This window comes from Corylus avellana, chromosome ca1 (assembly GCF_901000735.1).
Source record: "Corylus avellana chromosome ca1, CavTom2PMs-1.0".
NCBI lineage: Eukaryota > Viridiplantae > Streptophyta > Magnoliopsida > Fagales > Betulaceae > Corylus > Corylus avellana.
Genome location: NC_081541.1, coordinates 41868481 through 41890181, shown reverse-complemented (window position 1 = coordinate 41890181; position 21701 = coordinate 41868481). Strand labels below are relative to the sequence as shown.

Sequence of the window (21701 nt, the reverse complement as noted above, 5' to 3'; positions counted from 1 at the left end):
TATGGTGGAGCATGATAATTCTTGTAGAATTATTACTGTTGGTGTAGACAGTGTTTTGCAAGACATCCCAGGGCGTGGGGATGGGCATCGGTCAAGATACGGACCTGAGGTCTCAGGTGGAGTTGTTGCCAAATTTTCGCCAAGGTGGAGATTGTTGATAATGGCTCAAATTGTCAATAAGTGTGAAGATAATTGCTGAAAAATATCAATATTCAAGTTGTGGGCTCAAGTCATATTTATCTATAAGAGGATAAGGTTAGTTTTAAAAGGAGTCTAAGAACAACTGGAATTTGATTTTTTGGAGAAAACGTGTGTGGATAAACATGTGGGTTGCAATGCTTATCTTCATCATGGAAAAGACTTTGTATTCATGATGGTTTCGTTTTCCCAGTAGCAATTGGATTAAAATTGTTCTCCTATTTTTCGTGATTAGCCACTATAAAAGGACATGCAGTCCTTTGGTTAAGTGGGGATCCGGAAAAGTCAAATTGGTGAGAGCACTTTGTGACATTTACAAAGTGTAGAGAGTTTTTCTTTACTGGATATTTGAGAGGGACAGTTGAGTGGGGTGTACAAGGGGTTAAGGGCTTGGGTTTGGGATATTAAACTTGAGCGGTTCAGGCTTGTACCATTGTACTCAATATTTCTTAATAGTAAAGAAGGAGATCGGATCACGCCCCGTGGACGTAGGCATATTGCCGAACCACGTAAACTTTGTGTACGTGTGTGATTGGTGTGTGTTCTCGTGCGTTTTATTTTCAAACTTGTCTTTCGCATAAAGGGCTGGTGGGAAATTGTTAACCAATTAATTATCAATTTTCCCAACACAAATCACATATCCTGGGAACTTCAAGTTTATCGTCACTACACATTTGTGTATAGAGCTAATTAGCTAAAGTTTTCAGGTAGATTTTGAATGATATTGTAGAAGAGATTTTTATTTTTATTTTTGGGAAATTCAGAAAAATTAGCATTTCTCCGAAAGCTCAAGTAGTTTCTTTGCAATCAAAATTGCCATTTATATAAAAAGTTTAAACTGATAAGAAATTGTGAATTTAATAATTTAAATTAACAAGACGAGATCCAAAATAAATAATATTTAATTGAAGGTAAATTGTGAAGTCAATGTTTAAATTTACAACCCCAACTCTAATACTAGATTAAATTACTACTCATCTAAAAAAATTAAATTATAAAAAATAATAAACTCAATCATTTAAATTAATATTTTAATCATTAGAAACTCTTGTGTGAACCAATTATTTATTCTGATAGTCGTGGTAGTTGGACAATGTCACAATACAATTTGGTGAGCACATGTTTCTCCGATTCTCTTTTGAAGTTATTTATTTATTATTAATATAATATGTTGAGAGGGACACGACCTTGTCGTCGTCTGAACGTGGGCTGCTACTGTCGGGAGTGGCCAGCCACCAGCCTGAACAGGTGAAAATTACTATCTTTGTTCAACTTTATGTTTTCCATTCCGTTCACATCATGTCAAACAGATGCTTTAACAAATAACAACGTCTAGGAATAGAAAAGAAGACAAAATGCCAAAAGTGGAAGAGAACTAAACAAATGTTAACTAGGTCAATATAAATGATAACAACCTCATGTTCTAGGTTTTTTTTTTCTTCACCCCCACAAACTACCTCTGTTTTTTTCAATGTTTTAATTTTTACACCGTCCCCTAATCTACCATTAGAGTTATAATATCCCTATTTTGCAATAGAAAATAGCAAAAATATCCGGCATTCTGACTTTTTTTTTTTTCTTAAATTTTCACGGTATTTTTATCATTTTGTATTGTAGAAGAGAGATATTGCAATTCCAATTATAAATTGGGGGATGTTGCAAAAATTAAAACGTTAAGAGAAACATTACAAAACGAGCGGTAGTTAGATAGGAAAAATGTAGTTTTTCTTTATATATATATAGAGAGGGGAAGTCCTCAAGAGGTAGCTCAATCGGTTGGGAACATGCCTAATGAAGCGAAGGTCACTAGTTCGAATCCGCTTCCCCCTCTTGTACGGATATGTCAAAAAAAAAAAAAAAAAAAAAAAAGAAGAAGAAGAAGAAGAGAGGGGGAGAGAGAATATTGAGGTTTAATTAGTTGATAATTATAGTGGTTGATCATGTGAATGCATGTTATAACTTTTTCTTTAAAAAGAAAAAGAAAAGAAAAATGAATTAAATAGTAATATTCATTCACGAGGGAAACCTTATTCAACACAATTTGAGAGCAGAATGGAATTTCAGAGTCGGTGACAAGAAAGGTAGAGTTGGTGGCAAAGTGTGACTTGCATGGCTTTGGATTTTGGGAGGTAATTAATTAGCTAGTTTGAATATTGAATGCATGTCTTTTTCATACCGCCATGAAAGTTCCTTCTTCAAGTAATTTTTGCACATGTTTTAGATGGGAATACGATGTAATATTTGTTTATTTCTTTTATTTCTTTTCTTTTCTTTTTTATTTTTGTAAATATTTGTTTATTTCTTAGCTTGTCTGGAGATGGAGATGAATGATTGCTTAAATTTGGAAAGGCCTCTATCTTATCAGCCTTGATATGTGTAAAAGTAAAGCTGCAACTTGACTCTATCTTATCCACTGAGAATATATCATATATGTATTTGTTTAATGTATTCCATAACGTGCATGATAAGTATAAAGGGTGATAAGAAAAAAAAAAATGAGAGCGTCGTTGGAGTACTATAACTTTTATTGCAAGTGTCTTACGACATTATATATAGTATTTGTCACATCAACTATTACAATGTAGACAGTTACGTGATAGTCCATGTGACACCCATATCTATAATTAAACAGTAGACTATAAATGATGCTGCAAAACAATTTTAATAAAAGTTTTAATACTCCTATCATTTTTTTTCAAACAATAATAGGAATATTAATTGACTCCTAATGATGCTATCAAGCTCACCATTTTAGAAGGAAAGCCCTTAATTGTTGTAATTTTTCTTAGTCTCTTCAGTTTCTTCTTAAGCTAGGCGCGCATAAGCTAAGTTTTATGGGGTTCTTTTATTAGTACTCCTGATTTTCATCATGGGTTACAACCACCAGCTTTGTTAGTTGCATTCTCACTCGACTTCCACCTTTGAGGTCTCCCTCCAAAACAGTGAGGTGCTAATTATTGTTTGTCTAAATTGGAATTTTTCGCTAACTTGCTTGTTTTTTTTTTTTTTTTTGGCTGTTATGTTTGTTGTTTCTAGTTTGGTTGTTCTTATGTACTTACAAAAAAAAATTAAAACAGAAAGTAGATGAAAAAAATGTGCTCATAGCATTTATTATGCAATATTTCACCACCACCTTAAAATGATATATATTTTTAAGGAAAAACAGTACTTATTCTCCTTCACTCAATTTTATTTTATTTTTATTTATTTTTTTCTTCTTCTAATGTTTCATTTTTTGCAATATCCCTCAAATCTAATATTGGGGTTGCAATGTCCCTCCTCCATTCGAAAATTTTGTAAAGTTAAGCAGAAAGAGATGCAAAATGTCCATTATGCCCCATGAAATTTAAAACAAACAATTACACCATTGATTTTTTTAAAAAAATTCTTAAATAAAAAATACCCCTCCCACTTTTTTTTTTTTTTTTTTCCTCTATGCAAATGAGCAAGATGGAGCAGCCAACTGAGACTACTCTATCTGGGCGTAACTATAGTAGCACTTGACCATTGTGAATTGCTTCGGAGGGGCCTAGATGATATGAACTACACACACTTCCTTAATACCAATTGAATTATAGTCTGATTCAACCCCACCGGGATATTAATAATTTTTGTGACCCATGGCCACGTTGTGGATCTGGAGCGACACTGTAGGTCTTTTTTTTAAGCTATATATATATATTTTGGGGTCACAAAATGACCATTATATTCTCTTCTTTTTTTATTTTTTATTTATTTTTATTTAAGAACAAATTTTAATGGAAGAGGGACATTGTAAGTGGTAGATTGTGGGAACACTGCAAAAATTAAAACATTAAAAAAAACATCACAATTATGATAATAGTTGAGGAGATCATAGTTTCCCAAGAATGAAGGGACTAAAACATGAATGATGATGATGCTGCAAACAACTAAGATTCAGGAATCATATATATTTGAATATTTGAGAGCCCCCACCTTAACCACCTCTCTTAACTCCTACCCAAATCTAACGGTAAAACCAAAAACATTATAAAGTTTGAGGGCCCAAATAATTTCATCGCAGTTTATATATTTCGTTTACACACGTGTGATTTATATACATATTTTTTTTATTTACAATTAAAAATTTAATAAACTGAGTTGATTTTTTTTTTTAATTTTTTTAAACCAAATCTAAAGGAAAAAAAAATTGAGACCGAGAGCGAAATTAAAAATAGGGATAAATGTAAAATTGGTCATTGTGGTTGACCTAAATTACAAATTATTTCCTATCGTATAAAAAATGAGACAAAAATTTCCCCCAAATCATACTAGAGGAAATATCCTTCAACCAATTTAAAATAGTGTTAAGTGTCTATAAACATTTAAAACATTAGTCTAAGTTAGTAAACTGCAATTAATGATCTTAAGAATTTAATGTATGTTTTAAATGTTTATAGACACTTAACACTATTTCAAATTGGTTGGAGGATATTTCTTCCTGATTTGAAGGATATTTCTGTTCTAAAAAATGACAACCTGAAAAATCGTAGTTGTCATTTTTAAAAGTCAAAATTTTTTATAAAAACACATGTCGTGTTTTTATTGAGTATGACGTGATAGAGTTACTTAAGGGAAATTGATTTCAAGAAGTAAATAGTTATTTTGGCCTACTTTGAAGACGTATAAATTATTTTGTATACCACATAGAGTGATTTATAATTTAGATCAACTAAAATAACTTATAAATTATTTATTATATCACATAAAATAATTTGGTAATTTAGACCAACTAAATAACTAATTTTACATTTATTCCTTAAAAATATCGGCGGAAGTGGATTGGATTGGGATATTTGAGAGAAAAAGAAAAAAAAAAAACCAAAAAAAATATATACAATTCATCAGCCAACTGGGCGCCACGTTTCAGCAGTCTACTTCGAATTGCGAGCACCGTCGGAGTCAAGTTTGCTCCTTTTTGGCTTAGGCTCCGACGTGGAAGACGAAGCCGACGGCTCCGGAGAGCCACGCTTGGCAGTCACTCTGATTGGCTCACACTCATCCGAGCCTATAAGATGAGGAAAATTGAGCTTGGCTTTCGAGCCGCGCATCTTGAAAGCGGCCCTGTCATAAGCCAAAGCCGCATCCTCAGCTGTCTCGTAAGTCCCGAGCCACACCCTTGAGTTCGAGCCGCTCTTCTTCGGGTCTCTTATCTCGGCAGCATACTTTCCCCACGGCCTCCTCCTCACCCCCCTGTACTTCTCCGCTACCTGCGCCTCACGCGCCATATCAACACCTTCCTCACGCGCCACCGCAGCATTATCTAACGGGGCCCATCCAACATTCACAGTGTCACGTAAAGCACCGTAAACGACCATGTCGTCTGTGTCGTCCACCTTCAAAGGCAACTCCCCCCAGCTCTCCATTAAAAAGTGACTGCCAAAGCTCGAGCTTCGACTAAACGGTAGCGTGTTGCTGTCGTAAACTTTTGCCACAAACGACGCCGTGTCTTGAAGATCGTTTTGCACAAGATGTCGCCGGATTGTCTCTAAAAGAGCAGCGTCGGACTCCGAAGTTGTGGTTTCTCCGAACATGGTTAATTATACATCTTCGTGGGGATTGATAATAACTTATTGGGTGATCGCTATATATATATATATATATTCATGCATTTCTACGAAGTTTCGTTTCCTGTGGGCATGTGTTTTTTGTGCTGGGAATGATTTTATTTATTTATTTATTTGATTGTGCTCGTGTCGTAATCGTCGGTTCATTTGTTTATTTCTATAATCTTTATGGGGAGGAGTGATAGATATATGGGAAGAAGTTTATTGGTTTAATGAATGGAATCTTTGAGGAAAAGAAATAATTGAGTTTGCTTTTACGTACAATATTAGGTTATGGGCATTCTGCAGTGGTCAGAGCTCGCAGGCTGCCATTCCAGAAGCATGAGGACAATTTTCGACCATTTTCACAGTCAAATCTACGCGTTTTTAGCATCTTTTTATATGTTGTTGGGTTTGGAATAACATGTAGAATTCATGCTCTTTAATATTCCTTAATCATTTTCTTCTTTCCAACTGCACTTGCGGGTTACAAATACACGGAATGTAGATGATATATATATATATATATAAGAGTAAATCTTAAATGGGTTATCCGTGATTAGAAATGTAAGAATATTATGATATGCTATTGAATGTTAGATTATCATATAATAGATGGTGCACAGAATATTATGATGATATTTTAGAATGTTAAATAATACTATATACCATTATTTTATTTTCAAAAGTTGATGAGTAATATTATATTTTACATCCATTTATCACACTATGATACATTTGTTGACATGACATGCTTTAAGTGGTTTATAATAAACCACTGAAAATAGGCTATGTCAGATGAGTATGACATGAATGTAATAAATGAATGTGAAAAGTAATATTATTCTTCTCATAATATATTACAGTATTTCATGTCTTGATTATTGTAGATTGTATTTCATAGACCAAGTGTGAACGGAGGAAAGTCCAAATTTTATTCGTAGCGTTGTACTTACGGCGCATTTTTTTTCATGCATCCTAACTTTTCAAGATTAATGATTTACTTCAAAAAAAAAAAAAAAAAAAACAAAGGTTGGAGATTGATGATTCACTTCAAAAAATACTTTCTATTGTATTTTTCTACAAGAAAGAAGTGACATTAATTAGCTTTCCCTATTGCTCATTAATTCTTGCCTCCCACTTCGATTCCCTTGTTAAGATTGAGATTAATCAACACAAATAAAAAGACTCATGTCTCCCCCACTTAGGATCACATAGTCAAAAAGAAATTAATGAAATGTCTCAATCAATTCAAGACTCGATCGATTTAGTACTTCTTCTGGAAATTAATATACAGATATGGATTAAGTGGTAGCACAGAATAAGCCATATATAGATCTTATCTCCCCCCACTTAGGATCACATAATGGTCAAAATAAAATCATTATAATATCTCAATAAATTCAAGACTCTAATTACCATTTTTTGGAATACATCAAGATTTAGGTGCTATAATTTTGTGATGATCAGTGTTCAGTGTGTAACATGATACACCAAATAATTAAAAACATGTTTCTATTATTGCCCACCTTCTCTTGAAAATCTGACACTTATCCCATAATTTTCCTCTTCTTTTTAAAACTTGGAATCTAATTATAAATTACTTAAATAAGTTTTATTATATATTTATACACACACACACACCAAAGTCATTGCTTTTCTCGTATTTCTGATCAGGCCCAATAGGATCAAATATGAATACGTACAGTTAAGTTCCTTTTCTTTTAGGTGAATAAATAAACATTATACATTTAAATGTCAAATCTTGAATCAAATGTGTAAGATCGATTTCTCAAACTTGAAGTGAAGGGAATCATAGATGTATATATATATATGTAGCTTGAAGGAAATGCATATTAATTTGAAAGATATTCCCACCTGCCTTTTCCTCAGAAACAAACATAAGCTCAAAACAAGAGATTGGAAATGTCTTTGACTAATTATTCCAACTTGTAATTGAGTGGCTCATTTTCTTTTTTAAGGTTAAAATATTATGCTTCCTCATCGATAAACGATATAAATTTTAAGTTCTTTTATTGGTCTGTGTTCTCTAAAAAATATAGTTTGATTTTTTTTTTTCCCCTACATTGTTTAATGAATTGACAAAAATGATTGAAGTGAGACTTTTTTCAAAAAGAACGTGATACAATTTCAAAAATTATATCACCTAATTAATTAGCAACCGAAACACATGTTAGGAGGAGAATTAGTAAGCCCCTATTGCTTAATTTTGCTGGTTTCTGACTAGACTTTTCTAATTCAAAAAAATGAGAAACATCATTGAAAACTTTTCATCAACTCAATTAATTCAACGCCATAATATAGATGATGAAAAAGAAAAAGAGCAAAACAAAATTTTCTAGAAAACAAAAGAACCAAATTGAGATGCGTTTCGTTTTTATTTTGTTTTGTTTTTTTTTTTTTTTAAGAAAATGAATTTCGAATTTAGATAAATATCAATGATAAAACATATACTTAAACTCTTAAATCATCGTTTATCCCCTAAAGCTTAAGTCGATAAGAAGACGTAAATTTAATCATTTAATTTATATTCTAACTTTTTTTCTTACGTGTGGTTTTAAACTCCCATTTACCTAATGAGGTCCATTATGTACAATATTTAATTCAAATGAAAAGTGAATGACAGAGATAAGATTTGGACTCATGGTACATTTGGCTTTGATACTATATTAATTAAATTACCATTTATCTTAAAAACTTAAGCGAATAGAAAAATATGAATTTAATCATTTAATTTATATTCTAATATTGCTCGAGGAAAAAGACAAAGTGAAAAAAAGAAAATTTGATTAATGGGTCACTCATTACAATTTGTTTGTTGATCAAATGTAAAGAAGGGATTAGTGATGTCATTAGTCAGATGATCAAACGTCCACCATGAAACTGATTGATCATTAACCATTGACATCTCTATTGGACTACTTCCACAACTCGACTCGGCTCGAACCACTGAACCATCGCTGCCGCTCTTCCTCTTCTTTGGTTTCGGAGAGCTATTATCCGACGACGATGAAGATTGCAGCTCTGACGAGTGACGGCGCTTGGGAGTCACTCTAACGGGCTCGGCTTCACCCGAGCCAATCAAATGCGGAAAATTGAGCTTGGCTTTTGAACCGCGCATCTTGAAAGCGGCTCGGTCGTAAGCCAAAGCTGCATCCTTAGCCGCTTCATAAGTTCCGAGCCACACCCTCATGCCGCCCTTCTTCGGGTCCCTTATCTCCGCCGCATACTTCCCCCACGGCCTCCTCCTCACGCCCCTATATCGTGGCGTGTGTTCTTCACGCTCCTCGGTCACTGTTTGCAGTGACGCACCCCAATTCTCGCTGAGAACAACATTGCTGACAACCTGAGCATTGTCGAAACTCATCACCGAGAAACTACTCCGAGCAGTTTCGGAATCGCCGAGAAGGTATTGCCGGATCGGTTCCAGAACAACATTGCTAACCACCTGGGTATTCTCGAAACTCATCGCCGAGAAACTCCCAGTAGTTTCTGGATCTCCGAGAAGGTGTTGCCGGATTGATTCCAAAACTGCCAAGTCCGACTCCATCGACTGATAAATGGTATTGGCTAACACTTACTATATTGGGAAAGTTGTACTTTTTTTGCGTCGATCGGTGACTGTGGAAAACAGCTTTGGAGGGTTTTTGATTTATAGCGAAGATAGAAGAGAGAGTTTGAGATGCTCGTGCGCTTGGTGATGGAGAATGAATTATTTTGGTGCTTCCCATGAAAGTTCTTCAATTACTCACGTGGAACATGCACATCTCTTGCCAGATTAATTATTATTATTATTTTTTTTTAAAAATTTTTAGTTGATTTAAATATTATTCGTTATTTAATTGTATTATACTTTCTGTCTCTCTTTTTTTAAGCATACTTTTGTTTCTTAAATGGTTGATCAAGCGCGTGGATTTGGTGTGACGCAAATCTCCTGATAGTGTACTCCACATCAGCTATTAGCGCGTGTTTAATTTAAGATTAAGAGCATGTTTGGAGTTGTGTTTGAGGAGCTTAAAAATGTTTTAAACGCTCAAAAAATCCGTTTGAAAAAAAAAAGTATTCTTTTGGTAAAAACATTAAAAGCGCTTTTTAACGTCCAACAAGCCTAAAAATGACCAAAACGCATTTTTAACAAAAGCTTAAAAATAAAGCTTTTGTCCAAAATCTCTTTTTGACTTGGAGTCTGTTTGAAATTGCGTTTGAGAAATAGAGTTTTTAAGTCAAAAAGAGCTTTTGGACAAAAGCTTCATTTTTAAGTTTTTACCAAAAGTGCTTTTTAGTCATTTTTAAACTTTTTGGATCCTTAAAAGCGCTTTTAATTTTTTAACCAAACGAGTACGTTTTTCTTCAAATGGGCTTTTTGAGTGTTAAAAGCATTTTTAGACCCCTCAAACACAATCTCAAATGGGCCCTTAAAAGCTCTATTTCTCAAAAACAATTCCAAACAGGCTCTAAGATTGTAATTTTAAAATACATTTAATCTTTTGGTAAAAGTATAGTTTGACTTTTAAACCTAAATTGTGTTTTTAAAAATGTAGTTTCTTGTTTACTATTTGAAAAGACAGATTATTATTGTTTTTTTAAAAAATTACTCTCAATTTGATTTAAAATCATAATCTACGAAATCGCAATGTGAAACAACTCTAATAGTGTAAATTGATCTTCTTATTTTATGTTTTCTTTTTGACTTATAATTGCTTTAGAATTTTATATCGGGAGATAACCATATTATTTAGATTGGATTTTTATATTTTTACCACTCTTCTTGTCAAAATTTTCCTTAAAAGCATAGGTGTGTGTGTGTGTATATATATATATATAAAACATTTTGTAGCAAACGTTTATTAGCTTATTTATTTAATAAATTTTATGCTCTTATTGGTAAATTTTATTTTTAGCTATCACTATTATGTAGCTAAATTTTGTATTTTTTTTTTAGGAAACTAAATTATATATATATATATATATTTCACTTGTCCATGAACCAAAGTAAAGATTAATTGCATCTTGAAATTAATGTAAGCTAACTTAATTTTGAGGCAAATTAAACCTTCAAAACTATAGCTAGACTTAGGACTTTTTAACATCTGGGTTAAGTAGAGTACTCCAATATTTGGCCATTAGGTCAAAAGACACGTGATCCTTAGTTATTCTATTTTCCTTGCATAAATTTCTTTCCCTTTTTCTTGGGGGCTTTTTGAAATGGCGTTTGGCTTGTAGTTAAAAACTCAAGTCAAAAGTAAAATATGAAACTGACCACGAAAAGGCATTTTGCTCCCACAATACAATCCATCTATTAGGTATAGTCTGGAAAGATGAAAGAAATTTTGTTTTGACTTTTTTTATCGTTTGGAATGGCAACACAAGAGGCGGTTCGTTGGCAAACAGCAACAATAGTTATGGATACAATACTTAATCAATAAATTATAAGGAAAAATGTAATATGTATTTATATTGTTATTGGGCCAATTATTTATTTTGATTAAATATTACGATTCGAGAGTTTATATATTTTAAAAGTCAATAATGATAATATCAAATTTAACGGTGATTTTAAAAGTTATATCACAGTTGAGAAGACATTAAAAAAATATTAAAAGAATACTTAACATTTCGATTCGAAAGTTCATTTTAATTATATACTTTTATTTTAGTGCATGCATGTGAGAATGCGAACGAAGCAAGCAACATTGCGTTTCTAAATTTTCTATAGCTTTATAAAAGTCAAAAAAAAGTTCTCTTACTATATAGGCTCTAGGCAAGGGTTGAAACGTTGCACTTGATTTTACAGTTTTAAGGTCTATAGCAATTTTAAAATGTGTAATTTTTATCATCTAGAAGACCCGAATCAATTTTTAATATATATATTAAAATGTGTGATGGGGATGAAAAAGTATCCCTCATTTTATTTCTTTTGTTTTGTAAACGAAGTACTCTCCATGTCACCTTTTTGAGAAAAATATAAAATCAGTCTTTGTAGTTTGTCCGATTTGTAATTAGTTCATTGTGGTATTAAAATAAATTCAGAGGTCCCTGAAGTATATCAAAAAAAAAAAAACAATTTAGTTTTTACAGCAAAATTTCGTCTACTGGCTTAATAAAATATGATAGTAGAGCCAATAAAATTGTGACACATATTTTATTTAAGTTTTTTGATGACAGTTTTCCGAGGTGTGATGTGGCACAATGTACGAGGAGTCGTTGGGCTGAAAAATAACAAAGATAGGATAAGAGCTGCCGGTGGTGTGCCGGCGGGAGATAACTCCGATGCCTAAGTCAATCGTTGATCTGAGAGGGAAAGAGCAAATGCTCAATGAGAGCTTGAGAGAGAGAGAGAGAGAGAGAGAGAGTTGAGATTACCCAAATAATGAATTGATGACTCCCTTTTATAGGTATCAAGTAGTAGTTATCTCCCCGTAATTCTCGACCCCACATTCCTGAGGATCCATGTGCACAATGCTGGTGAAGTGGATCGTGGGTTGTAGGTTACTCCAGGATCATGAGATCGTGGAGTGTGTTAGTGGGTGGCTCGACCACGCTTGTGTTGGACGTGGCCCGTGGGTACTTGAGTTATCCTCAGGCACACGTGTCTAGTTTGGCACTGACAGTTGGGTCATATTCTGGTGAACGTGGGGGCTTTGCTTGGGCGCTGGGTGCATTCCCACGTTCATTAGTGAACGTGGGTCTCCTTCACTTGCCGAAGGACCATTGCACCCTTGGTGGAAAGATTGTTATGCCCTCGGTGGGCTAGCCATGCTTCGGATTGGGCCGATCATGTCTCGGCCTGGGGCTGTCTTTAGTGGGCTTGCACATTGGGCCGGGCCTAGAGGTGTTGGGCTTTGTATTGGCCGATCCATGTCCTAACAAAGTCAGTATCATACTAACAGAATATGATAAATTACTAGACGTAATTTAGGTGTAGGGACTAATTTTATTTTATTTTTATTTTTTATGCCTACCTCAAGAATTTATGAGTTTATTTTGATACCACATGAACTCATTTTGCATTTTTCCTTACTGCCTTATCAATATGGATCTCAATAGTCGTGAGTTGTAGTTAATGGGTGTAGTCGACATCGTGGTTGTAATTTAGGGGGAGTAAAATGTAATTTAACAATTTGACAATGATAATAAAAGAAAATATGTATAGTTATCAATTAAAAATGTATCCAATCGTTATATTACGTTATCTAATTGGTTGATCTTCATGTACGAACCATCCAGATCAAGCGAACAGTGTCCTTCAACTAAGTTTATGGATAAGAATAGAGTAAGAAAGAAAGAAAGAAAAGAAAGGGTTTTCAACATATACCCTTTGCATCATGCTGAAACATCTTACGTAGGAGTCGAATAGAGATAACTTTGTCATATACTTGAGATAAAATTATACATGTTTAATTCAAATTTAACACTAACACAAAAATTATTTAACAAACATTCTTCGAGAAAATTGTACAAATTCAGAAGACACCTTCAACCCTAGGATGCACGACAATAGGACTGCTCACCTTGTATTTCCTAGTCTTATCGACCCAAACCAGCTCGCCATATGTAAATTCCTGATCTCTAAGCATTCCTTTGTATGTAATAGTTACATTATAAGATCGTTGCTCATACTTCTTTTGGAACACCAGTGTCATGGGTGAGACTTCAACTATAGTATACAGAGGTACAGGTACCACTTTAGCTTCGTAAGTTGCAGCACCTTCCCCAACATTGGTCACGGTCCTCTGAAATGTATGAACAAATGATGCTTTACGATCACTATAAAAGGAGAGGAATGATGGGTAATTAAAATCAGGTGATGGGTTGGAACAATTTCGCGTAGTAATGGTGAAGACTTGCTCCTCACTGAACTTTGAGCACAATAGATTCACAAAATCTTGGGGGGTTGCATCGTAAACCAAACCTGGGTTAAGTGCCTTGTTAGGATTAATATGACCCGCTCCCATGTCAAAAGGCGAAGCAAAATGAGAATTATAGTCTTGAATTGGAGAAAAAGTATTATCAAATTTATCTGCAGAGGTAATTATGGCAGAAATAATGGCAGTTGTACTCCAGTTTGGATGTGCAGCTTTTAGAAGCGCTACTACACCAGCAACGTGAGGGCAAGCAAGGGATGTCCCAGAGTTTATGATATAACTACTATATAAATTTGTTTTAAAACCAGTATGGGTCACTGGTATGTTTGGAACCCAAGCAGCCAAGACCCATGACCCAGGTGCCATTATATCTGGCTTCAAGTTATATGGGAAGCTCAATGATGGTCCTCTCGAAGCATAATAAGCCACAGTCGGTGCAGGCTTTGTCTTCGTAAAAGTTTGTTTGAAGTTCATGGTGACCATTGGCGAATCATTATTCTCCATATTTATATAAGACATTACAACTCTAGCCTCTTTTGAGCTGATCACAACGCAAGGACAAGGAAAACGTCTTATGTCTTGATTTTGTCGTAATATTGCAATGTCGGAGACAATTATTGCTCCTGATGCATTTGATTTAGCTATAGAATCAATTTGATCAGTGAAATTCCCTGAATCGCACATGATAATCTTGTCCTTGACGTTGTATAGTTCAAGTGAAGTACATGATGATAGAGTGGCCCTTTTGTACACTAATGATAGGTTCTGTAATATGGTCTCACCTGGAAACATAGACCATCCAGAAATAGTTTCACCATTTCCGAAAATCAATGATCCAGCAAACCATCGATCAATAGTGCTTGCAGTGACAGTTAAAACCCATGGGATCCCATTGGATACGGTATCATCATTCGGTCCTTTATTCCCTGCCGCGGCTACAACCACTATGCCCTTCTCCATGGCTGAAAATGATGCTGCTGCAATAGCATCTTCGTACAATGGCAGTGTTACTTTAGTGGCAAAGGAGATGTTTATCACATCCACGCCATCATCGATGGCTTGACGTAGACCTGAAACGGTATCAGAAGTTCTACTTACCTCATTCCACGAGACTTTGTAAATGGCCAACCTTGCATGTGGTGCAATACCAACGGCTGTTCCTTTAGCATAACCGAAGTAAGACACTTCATCAACATAGTTACCTAGAAGGACAAAGTAGGTGTGGACATAGTTAGTTGTAAAAATTAAAAATGTACGTGAGTATTGTATGCTTTAAGAACATATATCATTTTAATAGATTTTGTGTTACCTGCAGCTATAGAGGCAACTTGGGTCCCATGCCCTATATCATCCCTAGCAGAGTCTTTGCTAATAATTTTGCTAGGATCTATAAATCCTTTCATACCTTTGTTAAAGTACCTAACTCCTATAATCTTGCCGTTACACATGGAAGAATTAAAATCTTCTCCTCCTTCACATGAACCGTTCCACTTAGATAGAACTCCAGCAGAAATACCCTTATCATTGAAGCTGGGGCTTTCTGGCCATACACCAGTATCTAAAATTCCAATGATAATATCTTTACCATAGTTGGAGACATTCCATATGCCATTAGAGACATCAAGGGAGAGAAAGCTAGGAGTGTGGGTGGTTTCAAGCGTGATAGTTGTGTCAATATAAGCTGAGATGAACCCTGGATACTTTTTTAAAGCTTCCAATTCATCTAGAGTTAAAACATCACTAAAACCATGAAGAACATTGTTATAGGTGTATAGAAGAGATGGTTGGGGCTTATGGTTGTCCAATAACGTAGGGCTTGCAAATTGAAGGGAATTATTAATCATGGATACGTACCAATTGTGGGGAGTGCTAAAAGCCTTGGGCATGTGAGACCCATTCATGTGAATAATATATGAGGACCTCTTCATTGACATTGATTTAACAGAAAGAGTGAACAAAAACCACACAAGAACGAATAAGAAATGAAGTGGAACCCTTTTGACATGACGCTCCATATTGTCTTGAAGGATGAAAACCTTTGAGTAGATATGAATGTTATAAATTCTATGAAACATATATATAGTAAGGTTTAGAAGCAAAAAAAATTATAAGAAAAATCAAAGCCCTCCTTTTTTGAAAGGTTGCCTCGTATTTCAAAAGGTTGTTAGTTGTTACCATTGAATGATAAAGACTAAAAAATTAAAAGAGATATAGAGACTCAATGGAGAAATGAAAATAAATTAAAGGATTGTGAGAACATGATGAGGCAAAAATCAACTTTCCTGATTTCTATGGAGGCCATCTTGAAAATGAAATTTCATAAAAGTATTCTATTCAAGAAGTAATATCTTAGTAATCAAAATTTTCTTATTATTCTAACCCTATCGTAGATTCACCATAGTATATCGTTAAAAGATATTGACTTGAATTAAATGGTATGAGCTTCTTCTGAATATTATTTTCTAGCTATTATGGTTCTTGGGAGGTTTATAATCCAATTTTGAGTAGATGTAGCTATAATGATTCTATTCCGTAATTGTAGATATAAAGTCAATGGCTCATTTAACATATGAGGGATCGCAGTGACGCTAGTGGCTTTTAGTGGTAGTGATATATGAGTTTTTTCTTTTAATCGTTTTTTTCAATGCAGGGAAGAGGGAGATTACAAGAAAATAAAAAATTAAGGCAAAAGAGCCATTTTTAGAACAATTGAAAATGAGTCAAATAAATGACCTGAAACATCAAAGGAATTGATACTGCCAAAGAAGGCAGTAAAGGTAGGTCAAATTTCAAAAATGGAATATCCTACGGACCAACATGGGGCGAGAAGGGGTATGACCATCTCAAAACCCTTCAACCCTACATGGATCCCAAAAACAAAGAACACAGACTGGGGTATGACCATTGAAATATCCTTCAACTCTACCCAAAGCCCTATTGGTAAAACCGACACGATGAAATAGGTTAAAGGGAATAACTCTACCAAAAAAACAGAAAAAAGGCAAGAACAAAACAAGCTCCAGCAAATGAATAATCCAGAGACAAGCAGGGAGACAACTAGCCACAATAAACACAGAAAATAGAAAAATACAAGGATAATAGAAACAACATAAAACAAAAATCCACAAATCAGCAGCTTCAACAGAGTTGTGAAACAAATCAAGAGTTGTGAACAAAGTGACAAAATGTTATTTCCGAGGATAAGTAACAATTCAAGCTAGTTGTGAAACAAATCAAAAGTGGTGCACAATGTGAGAAAATGTTATTTCCAAGGATCGATATGATAAAGCAAGCAAAGATCCTCTTTTAAAAATTGAGGTCCAGAAGTGATAGCAAATTACATTGATTTACTTGGAACGAGATTGTCATTTTATTAGGTTGTGTTCAATATGTTTGATAATCTAAATGCAACAAATATATTGATGCCCATGCTTGACTTGATTGGAAATCTATCAAGATTTATGGAATGTAAAATTCTCATGTCTCCTATTTTATAGGATTGGCTCCTCTCCAATTCAAATTCTGGTCCGAAACCAAGAAAATATATAAGGGGATGGTGCCTTAAAAGTTTTGCAAAAAAACTCCCTCCTCCTTTTGAATAGTAATAAAATAAAATAAAAAAACCTCATAGATTTTCTAAACAAATAATAGGGGTACGTAATTACCTTTTTCCCTATCAACTACAACGCATTGTCACTTTGTTCTCATGAATTGACAACCCTACTATCTGACCCTATCAAACTACCATTTTGATAGGGTCGGATAGTAGGGTTGTCAGTTCATGGGGGCAAAGTGACAATGCGTTGTAGTTGATAGGAGAAAATATAATTACCCCCAAATAATAAGTATGTGGGAGATTATCATGTGAGTGTCTTCTAAAATAATATTTTTTTCAACTATTATTGGAAACAAAGATTGTGAGACTTTTTTTATTCACTATTTTCTCCATATTTCTTCTCAAAGCAACTTAAGATTTGACATGTATTTTGTAATTTTTATTCTCATTTTTTTCATTAATGAACACTAATTTTCTGTTCCCCTTTTCGGCTCTCCCACTTTGAATAAAAAAAAAAAGAACACTAATTTTGTGGATGGACCTTTTTTTTTTTAAAAAAAGAGAAATGATTGGTGTCAATACTTTTTCTATATATTTTTTTTTTTTTCTATTTTATCTTACAAATCAACCATTAAATTCGTACACTTATGTGGACTCCGCATAAATGGTGTACCCCATATTTTTTACAAGAGATTAATCCAAATTATTTATACTAAGTATAGATTCGTCACCACTAACTTTATAACTTTATACAACCCATTTCATACTATCCATATATATGCAGGCCTTTAATCTATTCTAGAAGTCATATTAAATTTTATATTAATGTTTTGGCATTATAAATAAAAATTGATTTTTATATGTTAATATAATTGAATGAAAATATATATATATTTGTGATTTTTTAAAAATGATAACTTCTTTAATTTTAAACTAGTTTCCCTCGCATTGGTCAAAAGGTTATAGAGACTAAAAAAATAAAAATAGAGATGTAGAGTCATTAGGAAATTAAATTAAATTAAAAGACGAGTAGTATCCATTTGAGAACACGATGAGGCAAAAAGCAACTTGCCTCGTTTCTATGGAGGCCGTATTGAAATGAAACTCAAATTTTTCTTATTCTGCTAGACCTATCACAAATTATCTATAGCATATCATTAATAGATATTGGCTTGAATTAAATGATATGAGCATGTTCTGAATAATATTTTCTTTCTATCATTGTTATTGGGAGGTTTATAATCCAATTTAGCTATGATAATTCTGAAACGCCCCCAAATTATTTAACTAGTAATAGTTTGGATTGTTACTATAGTGTCCCTGGATTTATTCAACTGTAAATAATCTCAATTGTTACCACTACCCCTGATCAACCAGATAACTAAGCAGTGGAAATGTATATTCATAAAGTCATGTATCCCTAATATTCAAAAATCCTCAGGGATCCTGGTGCCCCGAAAATTCACATGGCAAGCCATCTCCTAGTTGCTAGACTGGATCTGACCACGGGTAATCCACCCAACTAGTGATGCAATATAACGCCCCTAAAATTAAATAATTATCATAATATACTATAGTGAAAAGCCGAAAATATTATTTGAGACAAATTTAAAATATCTTCAAATACCATTAATTCTTATCGATATAGACTCAGAGCTTCTAAATGAATATTACTACAAAATTATAACTTCTATCTAAGTACGCAAACCTAATAATGTGAGACAGATGCTCAGATAGTAACCAAGGAATTCTTATTTTGAAAACCAATGAGATTGCTTCATAGAGAATGGGTCCTTCAAACTATTATGCAAGTTGAAACAAGATTACAATTATCTATTAAAAAAAAAAATGGAAGAAGAAAGAAACAAGATTACAATGAATCTAGAGTTGTTAATATTGACTTAGATTTTATTATAGGAACCCTTATTTGGCTCTCAATCATATTTGACCAAAACCGTATCCACATGCAATAAACTAAATTCAATTTTTGATAAACTATTTAACCCTTGGAATTACATGAAAGAGTATGCGCAACATATTAAGAATTAAGTTGGTTGATTAAATTAATCACTATTTATATATGTTGTTAAAATATATAGAAAATATATTATATTTTTCATATATTCCATAATTATGCCGATATTGAAATATTCTTTATTTATGGGTTGATTATAATTATATATTGAGATTGTAATCAAATCAAAGAGATTTAATTACCAAACTTGTATTTAGATATTACCCTATAAATAGAGACCTTTGTATTGTAGACAAATTAAGTTAATGAGCACAATGTAGCCCTTAGGAGTATTCATAGTGATGAACGTAGATGTCTAACACCGAACCACCCGTAAGTTCTTTGTATTTATTTTCAACATTACTTCCGCTCTTATTTCTGCATAATCATTATTTCAATGTGCATGGTATCAGAGCTATTTCAACATATGTTAAGAGGTTTCATTAGAACTGGAAAAGTCTTTTTTTTTTCTTGATTTTACACCTACAAAAGTAAGCTCCAGTAGATTGGATGGTGGAAAACAAAATTAAGCCCTAAACAAATATAAATTAATAAATAAAATCAGAATTCTGAATATATTCTAACAAGTTATATGCTTTAGCCTCCATGCAATAGGATTGCTAATTTGCTGGAAGCATTTGTGTATGTGTTTATTTGCATAATTGCCCTGGAAGTTTTGAGATGTTCTCTAATTTCAGCACCAGGTGCTCAGCTAGGGCTAAAACTTTAGGGCTGTTAAAGCCCTGATTTTAGCCGGAGAGATTAAGTCTATTTTTTCAACACTACGTATTTTTGAGTATAGTTGCTTTTGTTTTTCCTTTGGTGATTAGTTACTATTAGTTCTTGTGTTGGCTTAATTCAGTTCTAAAATGCAGAGGTTACTGTTCATGAGCTCAAACACTGATATAGAATACTCAGAATCCAATCTCCACCGTTCATAATGTATATTCATGTGTTATGAACGTCTCTGCAAAATTTTAGCTCAATCGAACCACAAACGCCCATCGAACGGAGCTGTTGATCAAGACTGGACAACATTTCCAGAATGCTGATTGCATGCCCAGTCCGGACCGCCCTTCCCCGGGTCCGGACCGCATTTCCAGAAACTAAAATTTTGCTCCGCAAGGCCCTGTTCGGACAGCCCATTAACCTGTCCGGACACCCCATAAGTTTTAGGCTAAAAAACACGATTTTAAATGGGTTAGGTCTAGGGTCTTGTCAGGGGTATATATATATATCATTATAGAAGAGAGAGGTATGAATTTTCACTCCCAGAGAGTTCGTGTGAGGCTGTGCTTGAGTGATTATTTTGTTATGAGCCAAATTGATTCCTCTTAGAGGATTTTTGTTAGTTTTGATTGTGTGCTTAATTGAAGTCTATCAGAAGGGTCCGATAAAGGAGAATCATGTTGAAGAAGATTGTGAGCGAGGAGACAAGTTGGAGGCTTGTCGATCTTATAGAGTCAAGGTCTTGGAAAGGGTTGTACGTATTCCTACTGTCTGTAATCTCTGGATAATCTTTTGATAGTGATTTCCTAGGTTTGGCTGCCTCGGAGAGGTTTTACTTTTAGAACGTTTTCTAAAAGGTTTCCTCTTCGTCACCAAAATCTTTGTGTGTGATTGTTCATATTTTGGTGATTGTTTGCTTTGATAAATATCCGTTAATTCCGCATAAAATTATGATATTTATCTGTTTAGAATTTTTCAATTGGTATCAGAGCGGGTTCACTCTGTGAAGGATTAAATTCCCGAGTGTGATCTTTGTTTCTTGTTTAAGATGTCTCAAACCCTTAACACTGTGCCTAATTTTGATGGATCAAATTATGGCTATTGGAAGTCCTGTATGAGATTTTTCTTAAAATCTATAGACATTTGGCATGTCATTGAATCTGGATTTAAAGCTCTAGATAAGCCGACAGTTGAATGGTCTAATGATGAAAAACAAACTCGTATGGCGAATGACAAAGCTATGAATGCTCTATGCTTGGCAATTTCACAAACTGAGTTCTCCAGAATTTCAAATTGTGATAGTGCCAAAGATGCATGGGAGATCCTAGAAACTACTTATGAATGAACAAATCTTGTTAAAGCTTCAAAACTTCAAATGTTAGTTTCTAAGTTTGAGGAAATTAAAATGTTAGAGGATGAGACATTTAATGATTTCTTTGGTAAACTTAGTGAAATTAGAAATTCCATGATAAATCTAGGAAAGAAAGTTTCTGACACTAAGATTATTAGAAAGGTCATGAGATCACTCCCTGAAAGATTCAGAATGAAGGTAACAGCCATTGAGTCATGCACTAATCTGGAAACCATGAGGATAGAAGAGTTAGTTGGTGCCCTTCAGACTTATGAGTTTTCTTTGCCTCAACCTAGGAAAAATAAGGATCTTGCCCTTAGAACTCTTAGGAAGAACTCTGATGAGTTATCTGATGAGGAATCACCAGATGATGAGGAACTTACCTTGATAGCTAGAAAGT

General features: G+C 33.9%; 3 protein-coding genes across 3 annotated transcripts; all 3 read right to left on the bottom strand.

Annotated features, from left to right (window-relative positions):
- Positions 1-5068: 5068 nt before the first annotated feature.
- Positions 5069-5842, bottom strand: LOC132167325 (ethylene-responsive transcription factor 1-like). Its single transcript, XM_059578266.1, has one exon. The coding sequence runs from the start codon at positions 5751-5753 to the stop codon at positions 5094-5096; it is 660 nt and encodes a 219-aa protein (XP_059434249.1). The 5' UTR covers positions 5754-5842; the 3' UTR covers positions 5069-5093.
- Positions 5843-8583: 2741 nt separating this feature from the next.
- On the bottom strand, positions 8584-9336 carry LOC132172555 (ethylene-responsive transcription factor 2-like). Its single transcript, XM_059584075.1, has one exon. It carries the CDS (start codon positions 9334-9336, stop codon positions 8584-8586), a length of 753 nt encoding a protein of 250 aa, XP_059440058.1.
- A 3913-nt stretch (positions 9337-13249) lies between these two features.
- LOC132172545 (subtilisin-like protease SBT3) lies at positions 13250-15666 on the bottom strand. The gene is made up of 2 exons (XM_059584063.1): positions 14961-15666; positions 13250-14853 (listed from the first exon to the last, which is right to left on the bottom strand). Exons 1-2 carry the CDS (start codon positions 15664-15666, stop codon positions 13250-13252), a joined length of 2310 nt encoding a protein of 769 aa, XP_059440046.1.
- Between the last annotated feature and the right edge of the window lie 6035 nt (positions 15667-21701).